This window comes from Uloborus diversus, chromosome 2, assembly GCF_026930045.1.
Source record: "Uloborus diversus isolate 005 chromosome 2, Udiv.v.3.1, whole genome shotgun sequence".
Lineage (NCBI taxonomy): Eukaryota > Metazoa > Arthropoda > Arachnida > Araneae > Uloboridae > Uloborus > Uloborus diversus.
This window is the reverse complement of record NC_072732.1, coordinates 90941006-90966121: the sequence shown is the minus strand read 5'-3', so window position 1 is coordinate 90966121 and position 25116 is coordinate 90941006. Positions and strand designations below refer to the sequence as shown.

Here is a 25116-nt window from a genome sequence, read left to right as displayed (position 1 = left end):
GTCAGTACTTAATGCCCATTTTTTGTTAATTTTTGTAATATATTTTTCTTTCTTTCTCATTTTTTTCAAAGTTCAAAAGAAAATATTGTAAAGCAAGACGGTATGAAACTTTTACACAATTCAACACTTGTCACGGAAAACAAATAATTTTTGTTATGGACCAATTTTAGCTACATTAGAAAAAGGTATAACACATTAATAAATTAGTTTTGATTTTCTTTCGATTAATTACCTATTTTTACTACATATATTTCGAAAATAGTTTTGCATTGGGTTTTTGTTTTTACTTAAACCTTTATGGGTCTGTAGTTGCATTTAATTTTGAAAAAAAAATATGCCCTAGATACATAAAAGATATTCCAATCAGTGCAAAACTCTTTGAGGTCAATTATTCTCTTTTTTAACTACGATTGATACTACCTCCATACTTGGCCAAAGTGCTGTTCGATAACACACTACAGATAGCATTCTCCTATCGAAATAAAGGATTAAATATTTCAATAGAAAAAAAAAGATTTTCTTCTTTATACGATTGAAAAAGTATTTTATACATTTATTTATTTTATCCTCAGTGTTTAGGATGAACTAAGAATTTTAACTGCGTACAACGCTTAAAAATCCCGAAATTAATCATTTTTAAACCTACACTAATACGTTTTTCATCTCGTCATTAGATAATGTCCTACCAGCGAGTAGTAATCCGCTCTTAACTTCCTCAAATGCTCAGTATTTCATAATTCCTCAAATAGATTTCATCACCGTTCGTTATTGTTTCCGCAAACAATGTACATAGTTTTCGTGACTTTAGCATGAAATTCATTTGTGAAAAATATTCTATCCGACCGTTGAAGTCTGTGAGGTTTTTTCCGTTGGCATAACCTTTACTTTTTGGGAGCGGCTCACGATTTTCATTTTGAAACATTCAGGAAGTAATATTATGAACTCTTATAACGGAACTTTTCTTCCCCTCCAGGCTTAGGGGTCTCCCGTCGGGTCAAATTGAGAGCTGCAGTAAAGACGTCTTTAGGAGTTTCGTGGTTTATGATGAAGCCGAAGGTTAGAATAAATATTGGAGATTTAAAAAAATGTGAAGCGCACATGTATCGGTGTTATTCGTCTAGCCAGAGTTTCTCAATCAGCGTAACATTATGCATAAAATGTATACCCATTTATAGGAGTTGAGTAAGACCTGATTTGGAGTATGCTGTTCAGTTTTGGTCGCCTTATCTTAAGAAAGATATTTCTGTGTTGGAAAGAGTTCAAAGAAGGGCAACTAGACTAGTAAGGGGCTTTCAGATTTAGATTATGATACCAGACCTAATAGGCTTAATATGTATAGCTGGAGCAAAGGAGAGTCAGAGGGGATATGATTCAGTTATTTGAATTTATCAAAATGAAAGATGTTAATAGATTAAATTTTTGCACGGAAAGCAGGACGAGGGGTCCTTGTTTTTGTTGTCCTATTCAAATCTCAGGCTGACCTGGAAATTAGGAGATACTACTTTTGTAGGGTTGTAGGCACTTGGAGCAGCTTACCGGAAGAAGTGTTAATGAACAAGGGGGTAGATAGCTTTTAGAGGGCCATTGATCTTCATTGGGGACTAATAAAATGACTAGGACCAGCCTAGGTGGGCGCAGAGCCTGCTGCTGGACGTCACATTTGTTTTTGTAATTGTAAATACAAAGTCCGCAGATATTCAATCATAAAAAAGCGAGATATTAGCTTTTGAACCCAGGGTTATTTGGCACACTTATACACTTATCTCGAAAAATAGAGATGGACTAGGGCGCCATGAGAAAATTCTAATTCTTCAAAGGGTGCCGCGGGAGTCGGAAAATTTTGAGAACCCCTGATTTAGACAGCTCCTACTTCTGTCGTAAACACAGTAGCTTTCCTAAACAATATAAATGTCTTTATAATAATGAGAAACACAAAAGTGGTTCTCCTTGAAGTAACTTTTTCTACACTCTGCTCTGCTTAATTTGCTAAAGTCTGAAAAAAAATTTATTTTTGATACATATATTAATTTTTTAATGCTTAGAATTTCACTTCTGATTTCAATATGACCGTTCTTCATATTAGATGTCATTTTGGGAATTCAATCCTTATGTATACTTACCTAAAAAGTTAAATGATCAATAGTAAGACAAAAGTGTAAGTAAAGCCTGTTCTCTAAGTTTTAAGGAAAAAATAGTACAGTAGTTTAAGATGATAATTAAATTTTCAAAATAAGCACAAGGGGTGACAAGAAATATATGGTCAAAGAAAAGAAAAACTGTTCTTAGAATTTGAAATGGAGCGAATCATTTTCTCATAAAGATAGTCTTGAGCAGCAGGTATAGCAAAAAAAAAAAATTGTCTTCAGATGAAAATTATAGTTATTAATAATCAACCTTTCTCAGTGAACTACGAATTATAGTTGTCTAAACAATATATATGCAACCGATGAAACAGTTTTAATTTCTACTAAAGTCTTCCTGATATACAGAAGAACTGCAGATGTTATTCTCCACATCTCATTCATCCTCATTCTCTTGTGGAGGATAAATTCTCCGCCAGATAAATTGAATTACAGCGGTTGAAGAAAAGACGAACCATCACTTTTTATTGAAGCAACGCAAACATAAGAGTCTCTGGAGTGTCAATCGTACTGCGAGAGCATTAAAATATGTCGCATAAAAATGGTGAATGAAAGCTTGCTGTTCAACGAGTTCCTAAAAATAACCATTGATTCGGGTGTTCTACAAAATATAGGCACTTTAAATAAAATTGTGCTATATAATGTGAATGGTTGGTATTTAATGTGTAGCGAAAAAAAGGGGAGGGGGATCTATTCAGAGTATAAGTTTTCATTGCTTACTCATCTTATGGCTGTAAATAGCTCAATGTTAGATACATTCTCAAATAAGATAAAATAGTTTCGAAATTATAATTTTTTACTGCAGTTAAATGCATTATTATTTCAAACCCATATAAATTTGCCGAAAATAACTTTTTTTTTTTGAAGTACTTACTACAAAATAGTGATTCAAAAAGAACTCTGAATTAATCACTTTCATATAATTCGTTTTATTGCCTCTGGCTCAGACGTCAACGCAATATATCAATCATATGTTGAAATACATACTTCTTCTAAGAACATTTTATCTTTGGCCTTATCGCCAAAATATTAATCAATGTCTGCTCCGTCGGAAGGTGGAATAAAAGTCGAAACTCTTCTCAGAATTCCATCAATAGAAACATATGTCTTATTGGGACAGTCTTGAATTCATGTACTGGAAGATTTTTTTTTTCTGCATTAGATAACGTGCAATGCTATCGATTTCATGGTCTTTCTTTGGAATTTCATTGCCAGAAATGAATAAAGCATAAGATGCTTGTTCTGAATCCATGATAGCGCCATTTCAGCACATATTACTTCCAAAATCGTGACGGAATATCTAAGACTTATCGAAGACAATCGAAAGGTCAAAAGACTAATATAAGGAAAAAAAACTTCATGCTGCTATGTAACGAAAAAAAAATTTTTTTTATTAACTCAGTTGGTTGAACGGTTTTACAGGTATATTTCCTCCGCCTATCACGCTTTGTTGATTTGCATATATCGAGTTAAATTATTGTTCTTTCATTTATCCTTCACCTCCCACAATGGAACTACGGAAGCGTCAATAATGGAACTGTTGAGTTTTTCTCTTAAACACCATGCAGTGACGGATTGTTTGTGCAACGGGGAGGCCACTTAAACGGTTGTTCACTGTTATAAAGGTATGACTGGTCTTTGTTGTAACTCGATACGCTTGCGGGAACGCCATTTTAGACCCTTGATTGCTTTCCTGGAACAGATGCTTGCTAAGTCAGTAATGGAACGGTTCCTTTAATTTCTATGCCTTCTTTTTGAAAAGATCGTTGCTCCTGATATGTTCATTGACTTGCTTTGAGAAGAGGAATGAAACTTGCAATGGAAATCAATAGAATATAAAAGAACCTGAATGTCTAATTGAATGGTGTTTTCTCAGGAACAACTTCGCTACATCTCTATTTTGAGAAAACGGATAATATTTTCAATATGTATGGTAACGTTAAAGAGAAGATGTCGCTACATAGTAAAATAGCTACGTATTTCATGGAGTAACGAATCCGTTATTTCGGAAAAGCCTAGGCAGTTCGTGAAAAAAGTAATCGAATGTCTAGTTATTTTGTACGATTATTGAACTATATGCTTCATTGGTAAACATAGCTCCGTATGATAAATAATCAATTGCCATAGGTGACATTGATGCACATTTAAGGATTTACAATGCTCCCAAATTCGATTATATATATATATATATATATATATATATATATCGTCGCCTCAGAGCAACAATAAGACAAGTAGTCCCAGGAATAACACTAAAATGTCCTACTGTTGCTCTGAGGCGACGATATATATATATTTTTTTCTCGCTCATGACTGTACACATCTTGTTTGCACTTAATGTGTGCACATTTTTTCAACACCATGAAAGGCTGAAAATTTGCATGTACTTTCATCAAATTATCTGCATGTTTTACATCATTGTTCATCGTCTTCAACTTCAATTGTGAAAATACGTAACGAAATAGTTGATGTTTATTAAAATAAATATTAATCTACATAATTCTTCGCCTGGAACGTTTCATTTGAAATCCACTTTTTTTTGCTTTGTTTCACTCAATAATTTCCCTTTTCTCAAGCTGAATGAAATGACTACAATCTTAATTATTTGTTATCAAAAATATTTAACTTTCAATACGTCGGTAATTAATGCCACTGTAAGCTCCTTACAAATTTTCTACATATTTTTACGTAATTGCAGGAAATGGTAATCCTCTTAGCCTTTCTCAAAACAAAGTAGTATTTTTTTTTTTTTTTTTTTGCTACCACCTTCAAATTTTTCCTTCTAACTTTAAGGTAACATTATTTGTGCCTTTCAAAACGCTCTTTGAAAGAATCTTTTATGTATTTTTCTTGGCGGTAAGTGTTTCTTACAGGAATAAATGAGATTAAATGAAAATGTTGTTTTTTGTCCCTTTGAGAAGGAAAAAGGATCAAGTTAAAAATGATAATTTAATTTTGTATTAAATTACTCAATAATTGAATTTTAGATGAGCTTTTATGTAAAATATTTGTTTCGCTTATTACTTAAAAGATGTCTGAATACCTTGTAACAACTCTTTTAGAAAATGTGTTCTGAACAACTTGTAGTCATCTATTCTTTTTGATTTGGCGAATTCTTTCAAGCCTTTCAACTGAGACCAGTGGTTTCATTATAGCTTGTTATTTGTTAATAAATTTTTAGTAATTACATTATATCTGTTTCCTGTGAAGTAGCCGCCTTCGGTGACTGGACGGTTTGCCTTTGCACATTCTTCTTTGGTGACTGCCTACATAAACTTGGCTTCGTTTAAGATTTATTTCAGTAAATATCCATATCTCTGTCTATACATCCTTTTTCTCTCAATTGCAGCCATTTTGCATTACGAATTGCAGTTACCAAAGAAGCCAAAAAGCTGTCCCCTGGAGGTGAAAAAAAATAAAGTAGGATTATCGTCTGGAATATTTATTTTTCCCTTGATTGATATAACATATATACAAAGTGTCAAAGACATGTTTTCATTAGTGCGAGCTCTACTTATTTCTAATTCAGGGTACATTTTTTATAACCGTTCTGTAAGCAAAAACAAAGTGTTTTTCTTTTTTGTGTGTGTATGTGTTATGAAGTTAAGAATTTAATGTTAAATAATATGGAAAACATACTACAAACTTCGAAAAACTATTTGTTGTCTCAACTATACATACAGCCAAATGCTCCGTAATCCTGTCTTTAATTGCATCTTTCAAAAAAACTATTCATTCTAAAATAAATTGCTCGGTACTCATCGAGATTTGCCATTATATAAATTTGTTGGAAACTTAAAGTTTTTAAAAATTACCTTCTGAAACTTCTACTCGAAATAGTTCAGAAAATAAATTGTTCCTAATTTTCATTCTTTTTTTCCTGACTTCAGTAACTAAAGTTAAAATCTCATCTACGTCAAATAAAAGGCAACTAGCGAGGTTGCCCAGTTTTATTTTCAAAAACACTGTTCCATATTGCACATAGTTTAGCATGAATAATTACTGTCCAATTTTGCATTAATTTAACAATGAACCGCACCGTCTCTGATTCGCCATTCTTACATAGATGAGATTTTCCTTTGTTGTAATTAATGATGGCGGGAATTTGGCTTTACCTCTTTTTCTTTCGTTCATTTTCTTCCACGTCACAAAAAATTAAAATGCGCGCTCTTTCAATATAACGTTTCGTCCATTAATTAAGGAAAACTTTTAGATTAAATTGCTTGCACAAATGCAATAAATTATTCTGAAATGTCATTTTAAATGAAAAAATTTTTGGAAGCGGACGGAAGATGTTCTTTTTAACTTTTGCGGAGAGCTTTGAATCAAGATTATTTCATTTTTCTGAGACGGCTCGTTATTAATGTCAGCTTTGCGGTCTGCCAAGCGTGCGGTTGACTAACCGTTTTCGTCTGCTTTGTTTACTTATCGTGAGAGCGCTGTTCTGATTTGAAGCGAAACCTTTTCATTACACCGTACGCTTGATTTTATTTTCGTATGCAGGTTTTGTTCATGTAAAAAGCACCAACATTTTTCTATATCCGAAAGAAGGCCACCAATCTTATGCAACCATTTTAAATAGTATCAAAGGACTCATGTAAAGAATATGATATTAGTATGCTTCTTTTCACGTGCATTTTTATTTATTCATTTATTTTGTAGTTTAAAAGTGTTTCTTTTACAAAACAGTTTCAAATGCTGAGCTTTTTAATGCTTACAGAAAGTTTCTTTGTTAAACGTTAGTGTAATGATGTTGTGGGGAGATAACGTGCGGCAGTGAGAAGCAAAGGGACTTTTTAAAGTTATAACCAAACGCGATTAAAATTCGATCCCATAGACTTTCATTGATTTTTTTTTCTAAATCACACTCTATAGCTGCACTTACCAGAGCAACTAGTGCCCTATCTTGCTCCAAAGCAGAGGAAAAATTCCTCTACTATTAGTACTGGTTAATCTCCAAAACCTTAATTTTCGCACTTACATCCATGTGCTTTTCACTGCCTCATAGGTAAAACTTTTTTTTTAGCTTGAAATCACTGAGTATCATTTCACCATGGGGGGAAAACTCAAGTCACTTATTTATTCATTTATTTTGTAACTTAAAAGTGCTTATTTTCACGAAACAATTTCAAATGCTGCACTTTTAAATGCTTACAGAAAGTTTCTGTGTTAAACGTTAGTGTAATGATGTGGTGGAGAACTAATATGTAAACGAACAGGTTTTTGCATGGAATCACTGCGTATTATTTGTCCAAAAGAAAAACTTGATGCACTAATTTATTTATTTATGTATTCATTTATTTTTTGAACTTAAAACAAAATCTTCTTTTTTAAAATTATTTATTTAATTTTAAAGTATAAACTGATATTAAAATTTTTAACCAGCATGAGATAGTTAACACAAACTCCCATTCATTACCACTCTCAATGGGGTCGTTTCCAAAGTTTTAAAAGTTTTTTTCTGAAAGAACATGCTTAAAAACATAGGATCTAACCATTTTTTAAATAATTTGTTTAAGTTTGATAATTTTAAAAAATTAAATCGTTACGTTTTCATTGTTTACATTTCTTGCCGATGACATCACAAGTGATGAAATGCCATTCTGTGTTGCCATTCACAGAGCAAAATATTTAATTCGCATCTTTACTTACGTGTATTGGCAACAATATGGTTGATAACAGGTGTAGAGCGCAATTTTAATTCGCTTCTTGATTATCATAACGTTAAAACGCGATACAACGTGCGCCAAAGAGCATCATTTGTGATGTCATCAAGAACACACCTTGTTTGCAAAATCGGACGTTTTAAAAAATTAATAAAAAAATAACTGTTGGGAAAATAAAAGATTTTTCTGGGTTCATGTTTTTTTTTTTTTTTTTTCATTTGCTTATTTTATCAATTTCAGTGACTAGAAGTACTACTTTTGATTGAAGGAACCAACCCCATTACATTACTCGGCGTTTCCCTGCTTCTGTTATTTGGAGTACTGCATGACTTGAAAATCGTTAACTCTACGCTTTTATCATCAATAGATCCTCCGGATTTTTGTCTGTTTCCTGTGAATTTTGGAATATATTGATAGTAAACTATTTATAACCTAACGGCAAAAAAAAAAAAAAAAATCGATTTGATAAATCGCATATGCAGTTATTTATTTTAAGAATGGATATACTACGGGTAAAGTTAGCTCAAGGTTACATTTGAACTGCGAGTTATTAATTATTCATGATTGATAGTATCAAAGATAATGTGTAAATTTAGAAGGCATTTTCTTCACCTCTCATTTAGTATGTTTTGACAGACTGCTATTTACGTATTTTACTTTTTAACTTAGTTCGGTAACTTTGCTGCCATCCATATGATGTACAAGATCCAAAAATCAGTATAGTTTTCAAAACCTTATAATTAGTGAAATACTTACCATAAAAGGATGCAATTTTGTAAAGGATGCAATTTGATTTTTTTTCTCAACCTTAATGATCCAATTACCGTAATTGGATGCATTAAGGTTCAGAAAAAGGGAGGACTTTTGTAATCACTTCACTAAGTAATAAAGTTAATCACTTCTTGATATAGCGATTAACAACGGGGGTCGTGCGTTCCCAGAAATATAAATAGAAACCAATGCTATGTTATAAGAATACTACCTAAATATCTTCGTGGTGCAGTCATAAAATCGGTCCATTGATAGAAACCTTCCTCAAGTTGGGGCAAACCTAACCTGCTGGCATCGTGAAGTCTACGCAAATCCTAATCGCAGCATTACGATGCCATCAGGTTAGGTTTGACCCAACTATAGAGACAGTTGTTCTTCAATTCGCTACCTACTGCTCCCTGGAGCAAAACCCACTTTCAACCTCGAAGAAAGTAAATTAAATAGTTATAAAACATAGTGATATACATTGTCCACTGAAAAGTATAAAATCATTAAAGGTAGTTTAAAATAACTGTTAAAACACAGTCTCACGAATTTCATCAGTCATTGTCTGTTAATCTCTAATTAACTCAGTAATCAATTTCAATGTTCATCGTTAATCATGCTTGCTCAGTTGAAACAATATGAACACCATAAATCATCCTTTCATATGTGTCTGGTATAGAAAAAAGAAGAAAACCTGTTGTAACAAAATACATTTCAAAATGTTATTGGTTTGACATCTTAATGAATTGGATGAAGGTAGTCTATCTTAATCATGTAACATTATGTCAAACTTGGGATAAGTTTTTAACAGGTTCATCAATTTTTTTTTTTTTTTTTTTTTTTTTTTTGCAAAACGTGTTTTTGCAATTGCTAACTACTTTTGAAGAATTGGTTTTAGTTATTTCGTTTTAAACTTGTGTCTTTAGATTTAAATTATAATCCTAAAGATTTTGTTCTCGAAAAATAATAACACATTCTGCCGACATTAATGTCGGCAGAATTTTGAATTTTCCATTGTTAATTACATTTAATTTCTTTTCTTCAATAATTGAATGTTCAACTTCTTTTCCAAAAGTTTATGAAACAATTATTTTAAAAGACATGAATTTTAATGTAACAACGAAAGAAACATTTTTTCCCCAGTATGACATTAATAATACTGAGAAGCAGTAAAAAAAAATGCAATGCCTCAAAGCATCTTGTTTACGCCCCGTGACATTCTACTTAAATGTTTTTTAGGTTTAATTAACTGCATTAAACGTTCAAAACTTAGATTATGCAGATTAGACGTAATTAACTGTTATTCAAGCGGAGGATGCTTCTAAATCGTTTGACGTCTTTTCTCACATGTGAAGTGAAGTGAGAAATGAGTTTTGCAGCCGCATGGAGACAAGAATTTATGGACCTTTCATTTTCGCTTAGTACTTTTTTGCTTGACGGTTTTCTAGCCATAGATGGGTTACTTCCATACCTATTGAATTATCAATACCTTTTTAAAGAGAAATATAGAATTATGCTCGAGTTGTACTTTTAGAATTTTTATTGTTTTTTCATGGATAAAAAGTTAAAGTTCATCTGCTAAAGCGGTCGCCATCTGCTGCTTAGCGGTCGGCAGTCGCCAACAGGCGACCATTTCATTCAACATGGCTACAAAAGAATCATGTCTTAATCAGCAAAAGTGGCGACCAGGTGTTTCTTTATTTGTAACTAGTGGTACCCGCACGGCTTTGCCCGTAGTTGAAAATTAAAACGTCATTCGGTTCGCCTGTATATTTACAAATAATGGATGACGAATTTCTCGCCAATTGGCTATATTCATTCGCTCTCGCATTCCACGTCATGATAACTTCGTAATTTACTCGTCCATCTTATGATAATTTTGCTCCGGAAAATGTTCTTAAAATTGAAATAGAAAAAGAATAAAATCGAATTTTCGAAAAATCGCATCGAGGTGCACACCCCCATGCTACAAACTATTTTTGTGCCAAATTTCATGAAAATCGGCCGAACGGTATAGGCGCTATGCGCGTCACAGGCATCCTACAGACATCCAGACAGAGAGACTTTCCGCTTTATTATTAGTAAAGAAAATTCATATAGTATATCGTGCTGCGACAACACGCTTCCAATCGTGGGACCTTCAGCTCATAGTTGACTCCCCCTTGGCAACGTAACTCGGAGCAAACTCCCCTAAGGTTATTTACTTTTTTACGCTAAATATATATTTTTAAAAAATGTCTACCAAAAGGCAAAATTGGCTACCATTTTTTGTGACTCTGGTAGCCAGTAGCTACTATTCAGAATTCCTAGTCTAGAGCTTTATCATCTGCTGAATATTTAATAATAGTAATGAATTTGTGAAACGTATTCTTTATATTGATACATGGTTTTATACTTCGATTTTGGTGATATGGGTTACATTACTGAAATCGTTAAAGTAAAAAATAACTCTAGCATTTTTATGATGATATATATTATACTATTGAATTATTCATACTCATTAAGACATCGTTTTTCAGTTACACAACAATGAACTGAGGTTATTTTAATTCCAAAAAAGTTAATGGCAATTTTTGTGGAAATATAGTTTTTTGCGAGTAGTTGTGCACGTAGTTATAAACAAATATCTTTAAACGAACCGAAATATATCTATGTCCTTTACCCATCCAGCGATGTTACCACTAATCTTGCTTTCCTTCTGTATGTTGTGAAAATGGCAGACACAAAGATCGTGCTTTTTTCAAGGTGGGAAAATACTCCTTGAGAGGAGTAAAATTAATTTCGGAGTAAGAAAATAACGAAAACTGAAGACCATAATGCTGTCGTGGGCAGGTAAACGGCAGTATCACCAAAAATGATTTTTCGGGATATTTGAGGAAACGCGTTTTGGATTTAATAATTAACTATAGGAAATTCAACTTTTTTTCATGCTTTTTTTCTTTTTCAGAAAAAACTAAATAAACAAAATTGGGCAATAAAGCTATCGTACAATAGATAACAAAAATGCAAATAATAATAATAGTAAATAAAATAAAAATGAAAATGTTTAGTTCCTGCCCTTTACCTGCCCACGATGATGATAAGAAGAATTAGTAGATGAAAAGGAAAGAAGAGAGATGCATTATTTTGATTTCAGAAAAAACTAAATAAACAAAATTGGGCAATAAAGCTAATGTACAATAGATTAAAAAAATGCAAAAAATAAATAAATAAAAATGAAAAATTTGTAGTTCCTGCCAAAAAACCTGCCCACGATGATCATTTTTGATTTCAGAAAAAACTAAATAAACAAAATTGGGCAATAAAGCTAACGTACAATCGATAACAAAAATGCAAAAAAAAATAAAAAATAAATAAATAAATAAATAAATAAAAATTAAAACTTTTTAGTTCCTGCCCTTTACCTGCCCACGATGATGATGAGAAGAATTGGTAGATGAAAAGAAAAGAAGAGAGATGCATTATTTTGATTTAAAATTTTTAAAATTAAAAAATAAAATAACATTAAAGACGTAATATTTTAAAAATTCCAATTGCTCCCCCCCCCCCCTCTTTTTTCCTACGCTGCTAAATTTTTAGACAAAACCGAAAATGAGAATATGCTTGACTAAAACTTTTCCGCTTGTGTCCGATTTTTAATGCGTGAAATGCGCTTGCAAGAGCGGTATAAATGTCTCTGCTACAGGTAACTCCATTTTATAGCGTAACAGTCAATCTTCTCCTCCTAAAGAGGATTTTCAAGATGTATCTCATTATATTATAGTTTCCAACTTTAGTAACATACCAGAGGGGTTATGATGGTATTTGAATGAGCAATGTAAATTGGATGTCATCAGAAATGTGGCTTTAAATACTCGAAAAACTAGCCCTCTGTAAAAATGTTTTTTACGTTATCTGGTAACACTGCAAATACAAATTAATATAATGCTTTAAAAAATTTTACAATTTGAGAAGTGCTTACCTTTGCGAAGACAGAAAACACTAAAAAATCCTGATTAATAGTAAAAGTTTGAAATTTAAATACTTTTCTATCCTTAGTAAGAATAATAATTCTGCAATTTGAATTTAGTGCTAACTACAAAGTTTGGTAATTTTAACAAATTATTCTGCTTTCTTAGTTGTCGATTCTCTTTTTTTTTTTTTTTTTACTTTTGCTGAATTTCTGCCAAAAAATATTTGTCAGAAATCGGAGAGACAACTTGTGTTCTGTTGTACTTAAAATAGAATTTTAAAACTAATTTTACTTTTGTGGACTTGGATGTCACTCATAGGTATAACTTTCAAAATTAAAATGAGTCCGAAAATGAGAGATATCTGCTTTCAGACGGTTTAAGAGAGCTTTTATTCGGCACCGGAAAACAACAAACATAAGTATGCATGTAAAGCTCATCTGTGATGGATTAAAATAATGATCGGGTAATCAATAGGGCATCTTTTATTGTCACATTATTAATAATTAATTGGACAAAATTATGATCGGGTAATCAATAGGGCGTCTTTTATTGTCACATCATTAATAATTAATTCGACAAAATAATGCATAGATCGTGAGTTTTGAACATTTAAGATTTAGTCGTGCTTTATGAAATCTCATTATTTAATTGTATAAATGTATGCCTTCATAGAATACTTTTGGTATCGTTTTGAGACTGGAGTGGGAGGGATTTCTGATTGTTATTACCGTATTACCCCGCAATATCTGGCATGCCGCAAAATTCGGGGTTCACCAGATTTTCAGTAACACTTGCCTGGTCCTTTCCGGCATGCCGGAAAAATCGAGGTTAGGGAAAAAAATAATGCTATAAAAAATATACGTTCAGCTTTAAAATGAATGTAAGTTCTATACATATCTTATTAGTATTAATAAACAGTTTAATTTTGTAATATTTACTAATAATGTCCATTGTTATTTCAACTGGAAAAATATTGTGTAATAACGAATAATTTTTATAAAAACTAAATTAAAACAAAGTAAGCAAACATTTAAGCAGTAAGTTACTGCCCCTAAACTAGTGCTAAAGAATTTAACATAGCTGTTCAATAAATAAAAAATAAACTACCCCTATAAAAGGAATCTAAAATAATTTATTTTAAAAAACTATGAACAAATCGCAAAAACGATGATTGTTTGTGAATTGATTACTTGATTGGTATATAATTAAATCCATTCATAATGACCAACCATAAATAACAAGCACGTATTATATACAATGTACTTTTTTTTTGAAAGAAGGTTACTTTCGGGATTTATTTAGTTTTTCTGAACACTGGTTTGCTTTCTGATTGGAACTGAATGGGGAAATTTACTTTTGTTTTGTATCAAAATAAACCTCGAATTATCCGGTATGCCGGAAAATTCGAATTTCCCAGCATGCTGGTGAACCTACCTTTTTTCCGACATGCCGGATAATGCGGGGTAATACGGTAAAATAAAAACATTGAGTTTCAATAGTTCAAAACCAAACCCAATAGTTCCAACTCAAATTGAGTTCGTTAATATTTTTTTTCTGATTTATTTCGTATGTATACTTGCAATACTCCACAAATTTCCGAATTAATTGCAAAATTAGTTGTACGGATTCAAAAGTAAAACACAGATGTAATTTAAATATTTTAAGTATCTTATTTTTCAATACCTTAAACTTGACTGGTAATACCCCTGAAAGAAGTAAACAGCTTTATTTGCATCATGTATTGCAGTAATGAATTTCCCGATAAACCAAATCCACTCATATCTCACTTTCAAATTCGCCGAATGTTTAGAATCACTGTCAGCGCTCTTTCATAACACAAAACAGCATCTTAAATATTTTCAAAATTTCCATAAAGATTTAAATAAACATTTATCAAGCATTACACATTTCGAAATTTTTCCATTAAAAGCGTAAACATCGAATGTGGTATTGATTTAAAGGATTTAAACTCTCGTAATAAATTAAAGATCAGTTCTTCAGAAATCTGTGCTATAAGGTAGGATCCTTCCAACTAAGCGCCATTGATTTTGCTCAGATTATTGGACATTTAATGTGTTGTTATCCTGTTGAAAAATATTATTAGAACAGCATTGTTTTCTAAGCTTCGTGCAAGCGTGAGATTGTTTTAAAATAATATGAGATATTGATTTTTGGTGCGGTTAAACTCAGTTTTTTTTCCCGGAAATATTTTTCTGTGACGATATTGATACACATGAGGAGATATTTAGAAGAAAAAAGAATTGAATTCCTCAACATTAAGTATAACGATTTGAAAATTATGGCTTAAAAAGTGACACAAGTAATGAGTTTTTCATCAAAGGAAAGGGACATTTTCAATTAATTGTGTATGTATTTTTATACAGAGTTGCATTAGCATAATTAAAAGAATCATCGTTCAAACAGAAAAATAACAGTGAAAGGTGTGTACAGTGTTTCTGAAATCTGTTTCGGGTCCTTAAAAATAAAGCTATATGACAAACATGTTTTTTTTTTTTTTAATCTGGCACCTTTGCCATCTTCATTTTCAGCCGACTTTCCGTTAAAGTCAAAGAAAGAAAAAAATACGTGAGAGAAAGCTTAATGCATCTTAAAAATATCGCTACAAAGGAAAAATAAGGCATAAATAAAATAATTAAATAAATATTGAAAGTTAAAAAATATTTGGAAAGTAGAGTTTTGAGATGGGGAGGGGGGAATTTGTGTTTGACTCCCCCCTCCCCACCCGTACTGTAATAACTTTTGAGTGAATACTCCGATTCCGAAAAATTATTTCATTTATTACATTATTTATTTATTTCTGCCTTCTTTTTAGCGGTAATTTAAAGATGCATTAAGTCTTGTTTCATGTTTTTTTCTTCTTTATTTTATTTTTACTGGAAAGTAGGCAAAATAATAATAATAATAATAAAGTTCATGAGCTTTCTCATCGCACCTCATTTCATCACTGATTGTCAAATTTGAAGTGTCAGTGGTTTTAATTTCCTATATTTCAATTCAACAAAGAAAATAATTTCATAAAAAGTTCTGTTTTTGAAAAGTGCGTCAAAGATCTTAGTTTTGTATTTCTCTTCAAATACATATTAGTTCATTTTGGATAAAAAATAAATGAAAAAAAAAAACCTTAAAAAATACTTTTATTTATTTATTTTTATTTATTTTCTTTTTTAATTTAAGAGAGATTGGATAAAACTGCCCCAACATATACATTTAACTTAAAATTAAACATTTATATTTTCAATGATGTCGATTTTCACTAGCGCCAAGTTATGGTTTTTCGATGCTAAAAAAGGTGGGGAGCGATTCATGTGAGTCAATCTCTAGAGGGGGGCAATGGGTTCAAAAAGGTTGGGAACCACTGTTACCAAAAGGGAAAAAAGAACAGCCTACGAGCAACCAAATGCCTGTTACGAGACGTGCATAAAACTGCATTTGATGTATAATATTTTACAATTTACACACAGTAATTTTGATACATATATGTTCAGAAAAACATAATTTGAAATATGCAAAAAAAAAAAAAAAAAAAAAAAAAAGTGATAATTTTTATAAAATTCACATGTAACATTTCATAAAAATTGGACCATAATAGAAAAATAAACCTATGTTTAAATACAAATCCTTTTGCTACAGTTAAAATTTAAGCACCCCCCCCCCCTTTTTTCAGATATTTTTACGAAGCCGTTAATTAATACTCAAAACTACGTTAGGATGACTCACGCCATTTTTATCTCTAACCACAATTTATGTAAACGTAACTGACCGCATCTATCTTCGTATACAATTAAAATTATAATAAATAATTAATGATAAAGTTCCAGAGCTAAAAAAAGACCGAGACATTTTTCTTTGTGCAAAAATCTTTTTTTGTCTGAAGAAAACTGGATAAAGGTTCTGTACTGAAAGAAAAATACGCGTCCCTTTGAATTTCTGAAACTGTTTGAACCAAAAGAAATTGCTCATTTACTCATTTCTTTCAGAAACATTTTCCATATGTCTCGAGACATCAAGAGCTCTAATTATTTAGGACATTTTTCTAAATCGCATTTAGTCGAGAACACTGAAAACTTATTACCCAAACTTAGCAAGACAGCTAAGTACTTCGCAGTGGCATGCCGCAAATTTAAGAGACTGCGCAGATTTATGTTTTGTGTGTGGAAGGCCATTACTCTGTCAAGGAAACAAGTATTATTATGCAGAAAACTAGAAAAATGTTGAATGAGTAAATTACGGAAGCTCTTAAAAGTTAAGATGTTTTTTTTTTTTTAAGAAGGAAAAGAGATTGGTTTAAAGCTTCTACTCGGTTTTAATGAACTTTTATTCATACCGATGAGCATTAAACTTACACGACTTAGTGTATTTTTGTATACTTGAAGCAAAGCATCCTTTTCTTTCTCTAAGATAAATTATTTTTTCGCACCCTGAGAAGCTTCCGCGAGAAATAAACCACTTTACCATACAGTAACATTACACTGGTACAAATATCCTCATAACTTTTGTGTAAATCTGGAATTAAATATTTTTATTATTCAAATACTACTTTAGTGCATATAGTTTACCCATGTATATCGCACTGTATGTTGTCAGGAATACCAATCTCAATTACTCACGAACTAAGTATGATAATTACTTAAAAATGAATGATTTTTTAAAGTTCTGTGTGCTTAATAAATATACGAAGTTTCAAGAAGTCAGCTGCATTCCTTAACGAGTTACTATGAAAACCATAACGCAAAAGGTGCTTGACGATTAAGGGGACCTTGGACCTTCGAAATAGCTCAAATCGGTCAAAAATACGATTTTTTTATTTCGTGGAAGTAACAATATATGAAGTGTGCTGAATCGCATGAAAAAAACCTCTTGTTGATCTGATGTTTTATCGCCAAGTTATATGCGTTAAAAAAAAAAAAGTAAACAGAGCGTGTTTTCGATTAAAATGACTGTAAAACATGTAAACAAAGTTGAAAAACTAAGTAAAACTAAGTGTCAAACATGTAAACTAAGTTTCAATAAATTCTTACATTGGTATTAATGTCAAATATTTAGTCATCGTGAAAATATCTTTCGGGAGGTATTAAAATACGAAGATCATGAAATGTAGGTGAAATCAGACTTTAACGTAATTTATCTCGGACAGGAAAATTCGATGCTGATACAGATTAAAAAAAAGCTCCATGCGACTTAATTTTTGTTTGATATGCTTCAAATTTCAGAATATGCTACTTTGGTAGTAGTTTGATAAAACTGGGTATGCATTAAGGTTTAAGAGAATTTTATGTTGCTTAAAAATATTAAAGTTTTGATTTTTATGTAATTATTCGCAACAAAAACTATAGATTTACGCGAAAAAAAAATACTGTGCAGTTAATGATGAACCAATCCTAAAATGGATACCCAAAGTAATTGGCAATGTTGTTTTCTGATAAAATGCAAAGTGTTTGAGAAAAAAGCAAAAATTGAATCGCATGGAACATTTTAAAATTTTTATTTTAAATTTCAAAATTTGTAATTTTAATTAAATTTTTATTTTGTTGCATTTTTTTGTTTGATATTTTACATGCTAATAAACATACTAACTTCTATGCCCAGTTTCATATTTCATAATTAATAAATAAAAGAAAAAGCTTTCAAGGTCCACCGTCCCCTTAATGGATAAAGATGTTAAAAGGAAACATGCAGGTATTTATCAAAACAATGGAAACAATTTGTGACAAGTGTGTTGGGAATCGATACTCTGTCGTAAATGTTCTGTTAATAAAGGTGCCTTCTGACTGTAATCACTCACACAGGTGAATCCAGGTAGTGGTTGAGTTCTGTAGTCCCTTTTGCTGCTATTGTTCACTTTTTAGGCACTACAATCCGCTTCAATAACCATCGGTTTCTTTCACTGAGCTTATCTTTCCGCCCACTATTTTGCTTTGCCGGAGCTTGCCTTACCGCGCTGTGTGTATACTGTTATGGCTTTAGGTACTGTAATTCTAGAAACGTCAAAAATTTGAGATGTTTCAGTTACACTTGCTCCAGCTACACGCGCTCCAACAATTTGGCCTCTTTTAAAATTTGAGAGGTCCGACATTTCAGGCGCTTGAAAAAACTCCAAGCCTTCCAGAACTTCAATTAAGCCACCATATGCTGTCAGAAGGTGTACATTGCTATTTATAAAAAAAACTAAAAAAAAAAAACAGATATCTAGTTTTATTCTTTATTACTTAACGAAGCATATTCAAAAATGTCACTTTTATTCACAGGTGTTTCCATTATTTTGATAACTACCCGTAGTTCTAAGTGTATGTGAGTCATTCAGCTTGATGCTGATCGAAACTAAATGTTTGAGCAAATAATTCGGTAGAAGTTTATTTGAAAATTGTTAAATTTTCCTACTTCTAACCAGCAGCCAAATTCCTTGATATATATCAGAAAAAAAAACTATGCCTTTAAATTATGCCTTTCTTTTGAAGTATTAAGAAAGCTAATACGTGCTTACACACCATTGAAGAAAAGCACCCCTGAAAATCACTATTATATAATTATTTTACAAAGAAATTATTAACCTCCCTGCGAATTTAAAAGAATAGAAAAGGAATTCTTATTGATATAACTGCTCTTTAATACTGTTTTGGCTAACTTTACAACAAAGTTATCTTTCTTTAAAAATAAAATAAAAAAGGAATTATTTTTGCGGAGATGTTGATTTTACGGCATGTTTCAGTTCAAAAAAATATAAATTTCTTCAATTTGTGTAACTGAATAAAATAATTGCTAGCAGTATAATTGATTTAATAGTTATCAAAGAATGCAAACAATTATTCCTCCTTTATTATTTTATTTTTTAACTCATGAAATTCAATATGTCAGGTGGGGGAGATTTTTTTTGCAAACTTTCTTTGGTTGAAACTTAAAATAATCCTATTAAAAAACAATTATAAAATTGGAACTTGCTAAAAATAATGCTTAACTGGTTGCTAAATTCGAAAATTTTATTTTCATTTGATTCATCTTTTCGTTTTGGGAAAATATTTTAACTTTTAAAAAATGTCTGTACTAATATATTACTTAAACGAATTGAAATAAACACCTCATTATAGAAAATTGAAGCATGAGATTATAAGTTTTTGTTTACTCCTTTTTGTTTTATTATTCTTTAGAAATGGTCAACCTGCCAAATATTCTAAACATATTATCATAATAACGCAAACATCCTTTCCCAAATCCACCCGAAATTCCACTTCCGCTTCAACTGCGGCACATTATTTTTTTAAAAAGTGCGGAATTCCAAACACAAAGGCATTCGAAAATCAAACAAACTGCAATGTCCCGAGCCTCATCGCCATTCTCCACTGTCAACGAGGCGTGTCATTATGCCTCGAAATTGCCCGCGCTGGACGAAATCACGAAAGAAATATAGTGTGTTAACGTGAGAAACACCCCAAAACAAAATACAGCTAATGGAGACTTAATGCTTGTTTTCCTTTTTCAGTGACATAAACATGTACGGCAGTCACTCTGTGAACGTGGGTGCGCCCAACGTCACTATGAAGGTCACGGACCGGCTGGGGCGAGACCTCTTCACTGCTCAAGTCGGAGACCCTCTCTTGCTCAAGTTCGAGATCATGGACGTGAACAGTGAGTAGGAATCTCATTTTCTTATTTAGCCCGAATGACAATGAGGATTGGAATTTAGAGAGTTGTTTTTCATTTACTGTGGGAACCGCGTAAACTGAGTCCCCCCCCCCCGCTTGTTAAGAATTTTTTAATGGTTTTCTGTGGTTGGATTAAAGAAAGAGGATTTTTAAACATTTCAGCTAAGAATAGCTTAATGAGAATCAAATCGTGAGAATCGTACTTTGAACTTGTACCTGAGTTGCTCAACTAAAACTGGTCATTAGCATCAAAAATGTCCTCATGAGTTATTTATCCTTGCATTTTTATTTGTTTATTTGCGACTGAAAAGTTAGAACTTATGTATGCAAAATTTCAAACAATTTTTTTTGTATAAATAACATGAAAAAAATGATTTTAATTTAACAATTTTTTAATTAAATTATTTTAAAATTTACGTTTGGCCCCACATATATTTTTATTCATTGATGCTTTTCACTGCCCAAGTCGGGGACCCTCTCTTGCTCAAGTTCAAGATCATGGACGTGAACAGTGAGTAGGAATCTCATTTTCTTATTTAGCCCGAATGACAATGAGGATTGGAATTTGGAGAGTTGTTTTTCATTTACTGTGGGAACCGCGTAAACTGAGTTTCTTTCTTTTTTTTTTTTTCGCATGTTAAGGATTTTTTAATGGTTTTCTGTGACTGTTTAAAGAAAGAGGATTTTTAAACATTTCAGCAAAGAGTAGCTTAATAAGAATCAAATTGTGAGAATCGTACTTTGAACTTGTACCTGTTTTTCTCAATTAAAACTGGTCATCAGCATCAAAAATGTTCTCTTGCATTTTTATTTATTTACTAGTGGTACCCGCTCGGCTTTGCCCGTAATAAAAAATAAAAAGGTCTTTTGGTTCGCCTGTATATTTACAAATAATGTATGGTGAATTTTCTCGCCAATTGGCTTGTGCCCATGTTAAGGTTCCACATTATGATAATTTCGTAATTTACTCGTCCATCTTATGATAATTTTGTCCTTAAAATTGTAATAGAAAAAGAACCACATCGAATTTTCGAAAAATCGCTTCGAGGTGCACTCCCCTATGCTACAAACTAACTTTGTACCAAATTTCATGAAAATCGGCCGAACGGCCTAGGCGCTATGCGCGTCACAGAGATCCTGACAGACAGAGAGACTTTCAGCTTTATTATTAGTAAAGGTAAAGATTTGCGACTGAAAATTTAGAACTTATGTATGCAAAATTTCAAACATAATTGTTTTTTTTTTTGTATAAAAAAACATAAAAAAATCATTTTAATTTAACCTTTTTTTAAATTAAATTATTTTAAAGTTTACATTCGGTTCCACATATATTTTTATTCATTGATGCTTTTCACTGCTCAAATCGGAGACCCCCTCTTGCTCAAGTTCGAGATCATGGACATGAACAGTGAGTAGGAATCTCATTTAAGGAAATAACATGTTGAAACTTTTCAGCGGAGAATGGCTTTATAAGACTTAAATCCTTAGTTTGGTACTTGAACTTGTACCTGAGTTGCTCAACTAAAATTGGTTATTATTTATTTGAAACTGCATTGGTTAAGATTTGCGTTTGCAAGATCTCAAAACAATATTGCACTCTTTTTTATTCTTATATTAAGAAGAAAAGAATTTATTTCAATAAATGTATTTATTTAACACAATATTAATAAATTAATTAACTTAAATAATAAATCTTGACCTTCGTATATTTATTCATAAATTGTTTTCACTGCTCCATTTCATTTTAATAGTTGTCTTGTAAGTAATTAAGTTGATGACTGACGGGCTGCCTTCAAATGGTTCCTTCAAAAGATATAACCACACACATTAAAATCAACGTTTTATAAGGTTATTCTAAAAAGATGGAACTTTTCTCTAAGAATATAGCACAGATTGAAGCTTGAAAGAGAACAAACTAAATTCATAAAAATGCTTTAAAAAAAGGCTTTTTTTTTAATTATATTTTTTCGAAAAAAAAAGAAAGTTTTTGTAAAATTAAAACTTCTTTAATAATTTTGATGATTTTTTTTTCATTTATTTAAGTATCAAAAGCACTGGCCTTCTTGATTAAAAAAAGTTATCTCCTCTTTCCTGGGCACAGAACAAGAAATTAAATGCAAAATTATGTTTCAGTTGTGAAAAGAAATTTTGAACTATTAAACGATTTTTTCTTTAGAATTTTTTCCAATCTTGAATGTTATACAATAAAACTTAATGAAGTGCAAATTACTTGTGCATGGTACATTCTCATACAGTTGTCACATGTTGTAAGGCATAGTCTAGTCATAGTTGTTTTTTTTTTTTTTTTTATCTTACAACTGTGACTAAAAAAGTCTACAAATTTTCTTTCGGTTTACATTTCTTTTTCCGTTTACATGAATAATTTCCAAAAATGCTCCACTTCAGAAATTGCATAAAACTTCGCAAGATTTATTTTTAGTTCACGGAGTCAAGATATTGTTCAACGTTGTTTAAAGTGTGTGAGAAAAAATATTATCAATGGTGCATCATATTTGATATTTAGGTGCGCAAGCAATGAGTAATGATTAAATTTCATTTTTTTTATGAACTGTACTGGCTAAAAAAAAAATTTCTGCCTTTATAAAAACGTTACTTCAAATTAAAAAAAGATATCTGTAAACACAAAAATGTATTGACACCAAAAACTTCCATTACGCACAATCAACAATCTTCCTCCATCCGTTTGAATATTAAACATAAACTTATAAGCTTCCTAAGAATTTAAAATAAGTTGTGTTTAGAGAAAGTGTAAATTTAATTTAAATTCAGCATTAAAACAAGCATAAACATCTACTTTAGTTGCTGTGCTGTAGACTTTACTTTTCCCTGTAGTCATAGTAACGATACACAAGGCCTTTTCAATTCATCTTACTACAAGATCAACATACATGTTTACTCAATTTTTACACTTTAAAAATATTTTCTGTGCTTATGTTATGATGCTACATTTTTTCCATGAAATTTATCACTCAGCTACCTCAAAATAAACTAGCTATAATCCCCGCTCAATAAATGTTTTTGATCCATAATAAAAACGTGATTAAAGTTTATTTTCAAAACTTTTCTTTAAATTGATCTTTAGTTTAGCTGAGCATATCATTTTCCTAAAACATTCAAAATTACATGTCTTGAGAAAATCTCTTGCAAGTGTTGTTTATTGCGTTTGGTGTAATATGCTCTTGCCTTCGTGTGGGTGTAAATCAATAAACAGCTTATGCACTGTTGCTCGTAAAAACATTAAATTAGAAGTTACATCGACAACTTGATCTGACTAGATACGTGGATCTTCGCAAGATTAGCGTAAGGCTTTTCGCGCTATGCAAGGAAAGATCAAAGGAGGGCAATTTTTATTTTGTTGTGTGTGATCAAAAACACAGATTATTTTAGTATCTCCAGGAGAAGAAATAACTTAAGGTAATTTTACTCGATGGATAGTATAATCTAGTGACGAAAAATCTGCGGCTTTTTGAGTTTTTTTTTTTTAAGAAACTCACAGGCTGTTAACGATTTGCATAAATGTGTTCAATTTTAAGAATGTGTTAGTGTAGCATAATTTTAGCAAGGATTGAATTGATAACTACACTAGTCAACACCAAAAATCATGGTTGGCAAAAACCCGGGTTTTTTTTAAAAAGCCCATAGATCCAGGGTTTTTTGGTTTTTTTTAAATAAAACCCAAAAAAACCCAACTAAAGCTGGGTTTTTTTAAAAGAAATGTGGTTTTTTTTGTCTTTTTTTATGTAAAATGTGGGTACTTGTAGCATATTGTAGCGTAAGTATATGGACAAAGCACAAAAATTGTTTTGGAGTAAAAAAAGTTGGAAAATTCAGCGTTTTCTGAAGAAAAGTATAAAAGACAATGAAACACAAGAATGGTGAAGTTTCAGATTTTTTAGTTTCCATGATTATCAAGAGTTAAGGCAAAGGTACTTCTTGAGAGATAAAATCTATTGTTCATTTGTTCGTTTTTAAATACATTTTTTTTTTCTTGAATTTCACTTTATTGTATTTCATTTTGTTATGCAAAACTACTGTAGAACCTCGAGTAGTTTCAATCCCTTTTTACTGATTTCCAGCTTAATCAAGACATTTCCTTGAATTTTATGTTGCCTGTTTTTCTACTTCTGTGTACAGCGTAAGAAATGTTCAACTTTTTCGTAAGATAATGAAAAAAAAAAATACTGTACATCCTATTCTGTTTTATGTCCGACCGTTTGTAACACCTGTTAATTTCTAAAAATTATACCTTGTTTATTCGAGATTTGTGACGTGTTGGTTTGCAGAAAATAATTCAAATGAAAGCCTTTTAGCTAGAGTAGTTTCCTCTGTACAATCTACAAATGTTGAGAAAATCAGACATAACTTAGTCAAGATAATTTGAGTTATTTATTTAAAATCTTTAAAGTATTTTTTAATGCCATTAAGAGTTAAGAAATAATATTAAAGTTCAAAATTCATTTTTTATGTCCATTGTCTATGGTGAAGAACAAATAAAAAAGAAGTTTAATTGTGAAAGTATTTAAATCAATTAATTTTTTTTAACTCCTCAGAAAATTTTAAAAACCCAAAAGTGGCTAAATAATGGGTTTTTTTTTAAATGGGTATTTTCGAAAAAAAACCATTGGGTCAAACCCAATTGGGGCCAATTCGGCCAATCTTGCCAAAAAATGCATCCGGCACAAAAAATAGCTATTTCCGAAATATTTTGCCTCTCTAAACTCGAAAATCACCATAAAAATTTGATATTAGCTTTAGTTTCCAAGATACAGAGGCAACTAGGATAGTGAATTCTTTATAATGCTCTTTTTTCATGACGGATAGAAACAACCCCATGGGACTGACTCTTTTCTAAACTTCGACCCCAGGTTGAGATAGAAAATCTCACTACATGAAAACCGCAATGGGCTTCAAGAAATTTAAA

The 25116-nt window shown here is 31.4% G+C and overlaps 1 protein-coding gene across 2 annotated transcripts in view; it reads left to right on the top strand.

Annotated features, from left to right (window-relative positions):
• Positions 1-25116, top strand: part of LOC129217167 (uncharacterized) — a 269302-nt gene that overhangs the window by 201098 nt on the left and 43088 nt on the right. For both annotated transcript variants that reach the window (XM_054851430.1, XM_054851429.1), the window contains one exon: positions 20012-20157. In XM_054851430.1, coding sequence (XP_054707405.1) covers positions 20012-20157 — 146 coding nt within the window. The remainder of the gene's footprint in view (positions 1-20011; positions 20158-25116) is intronic.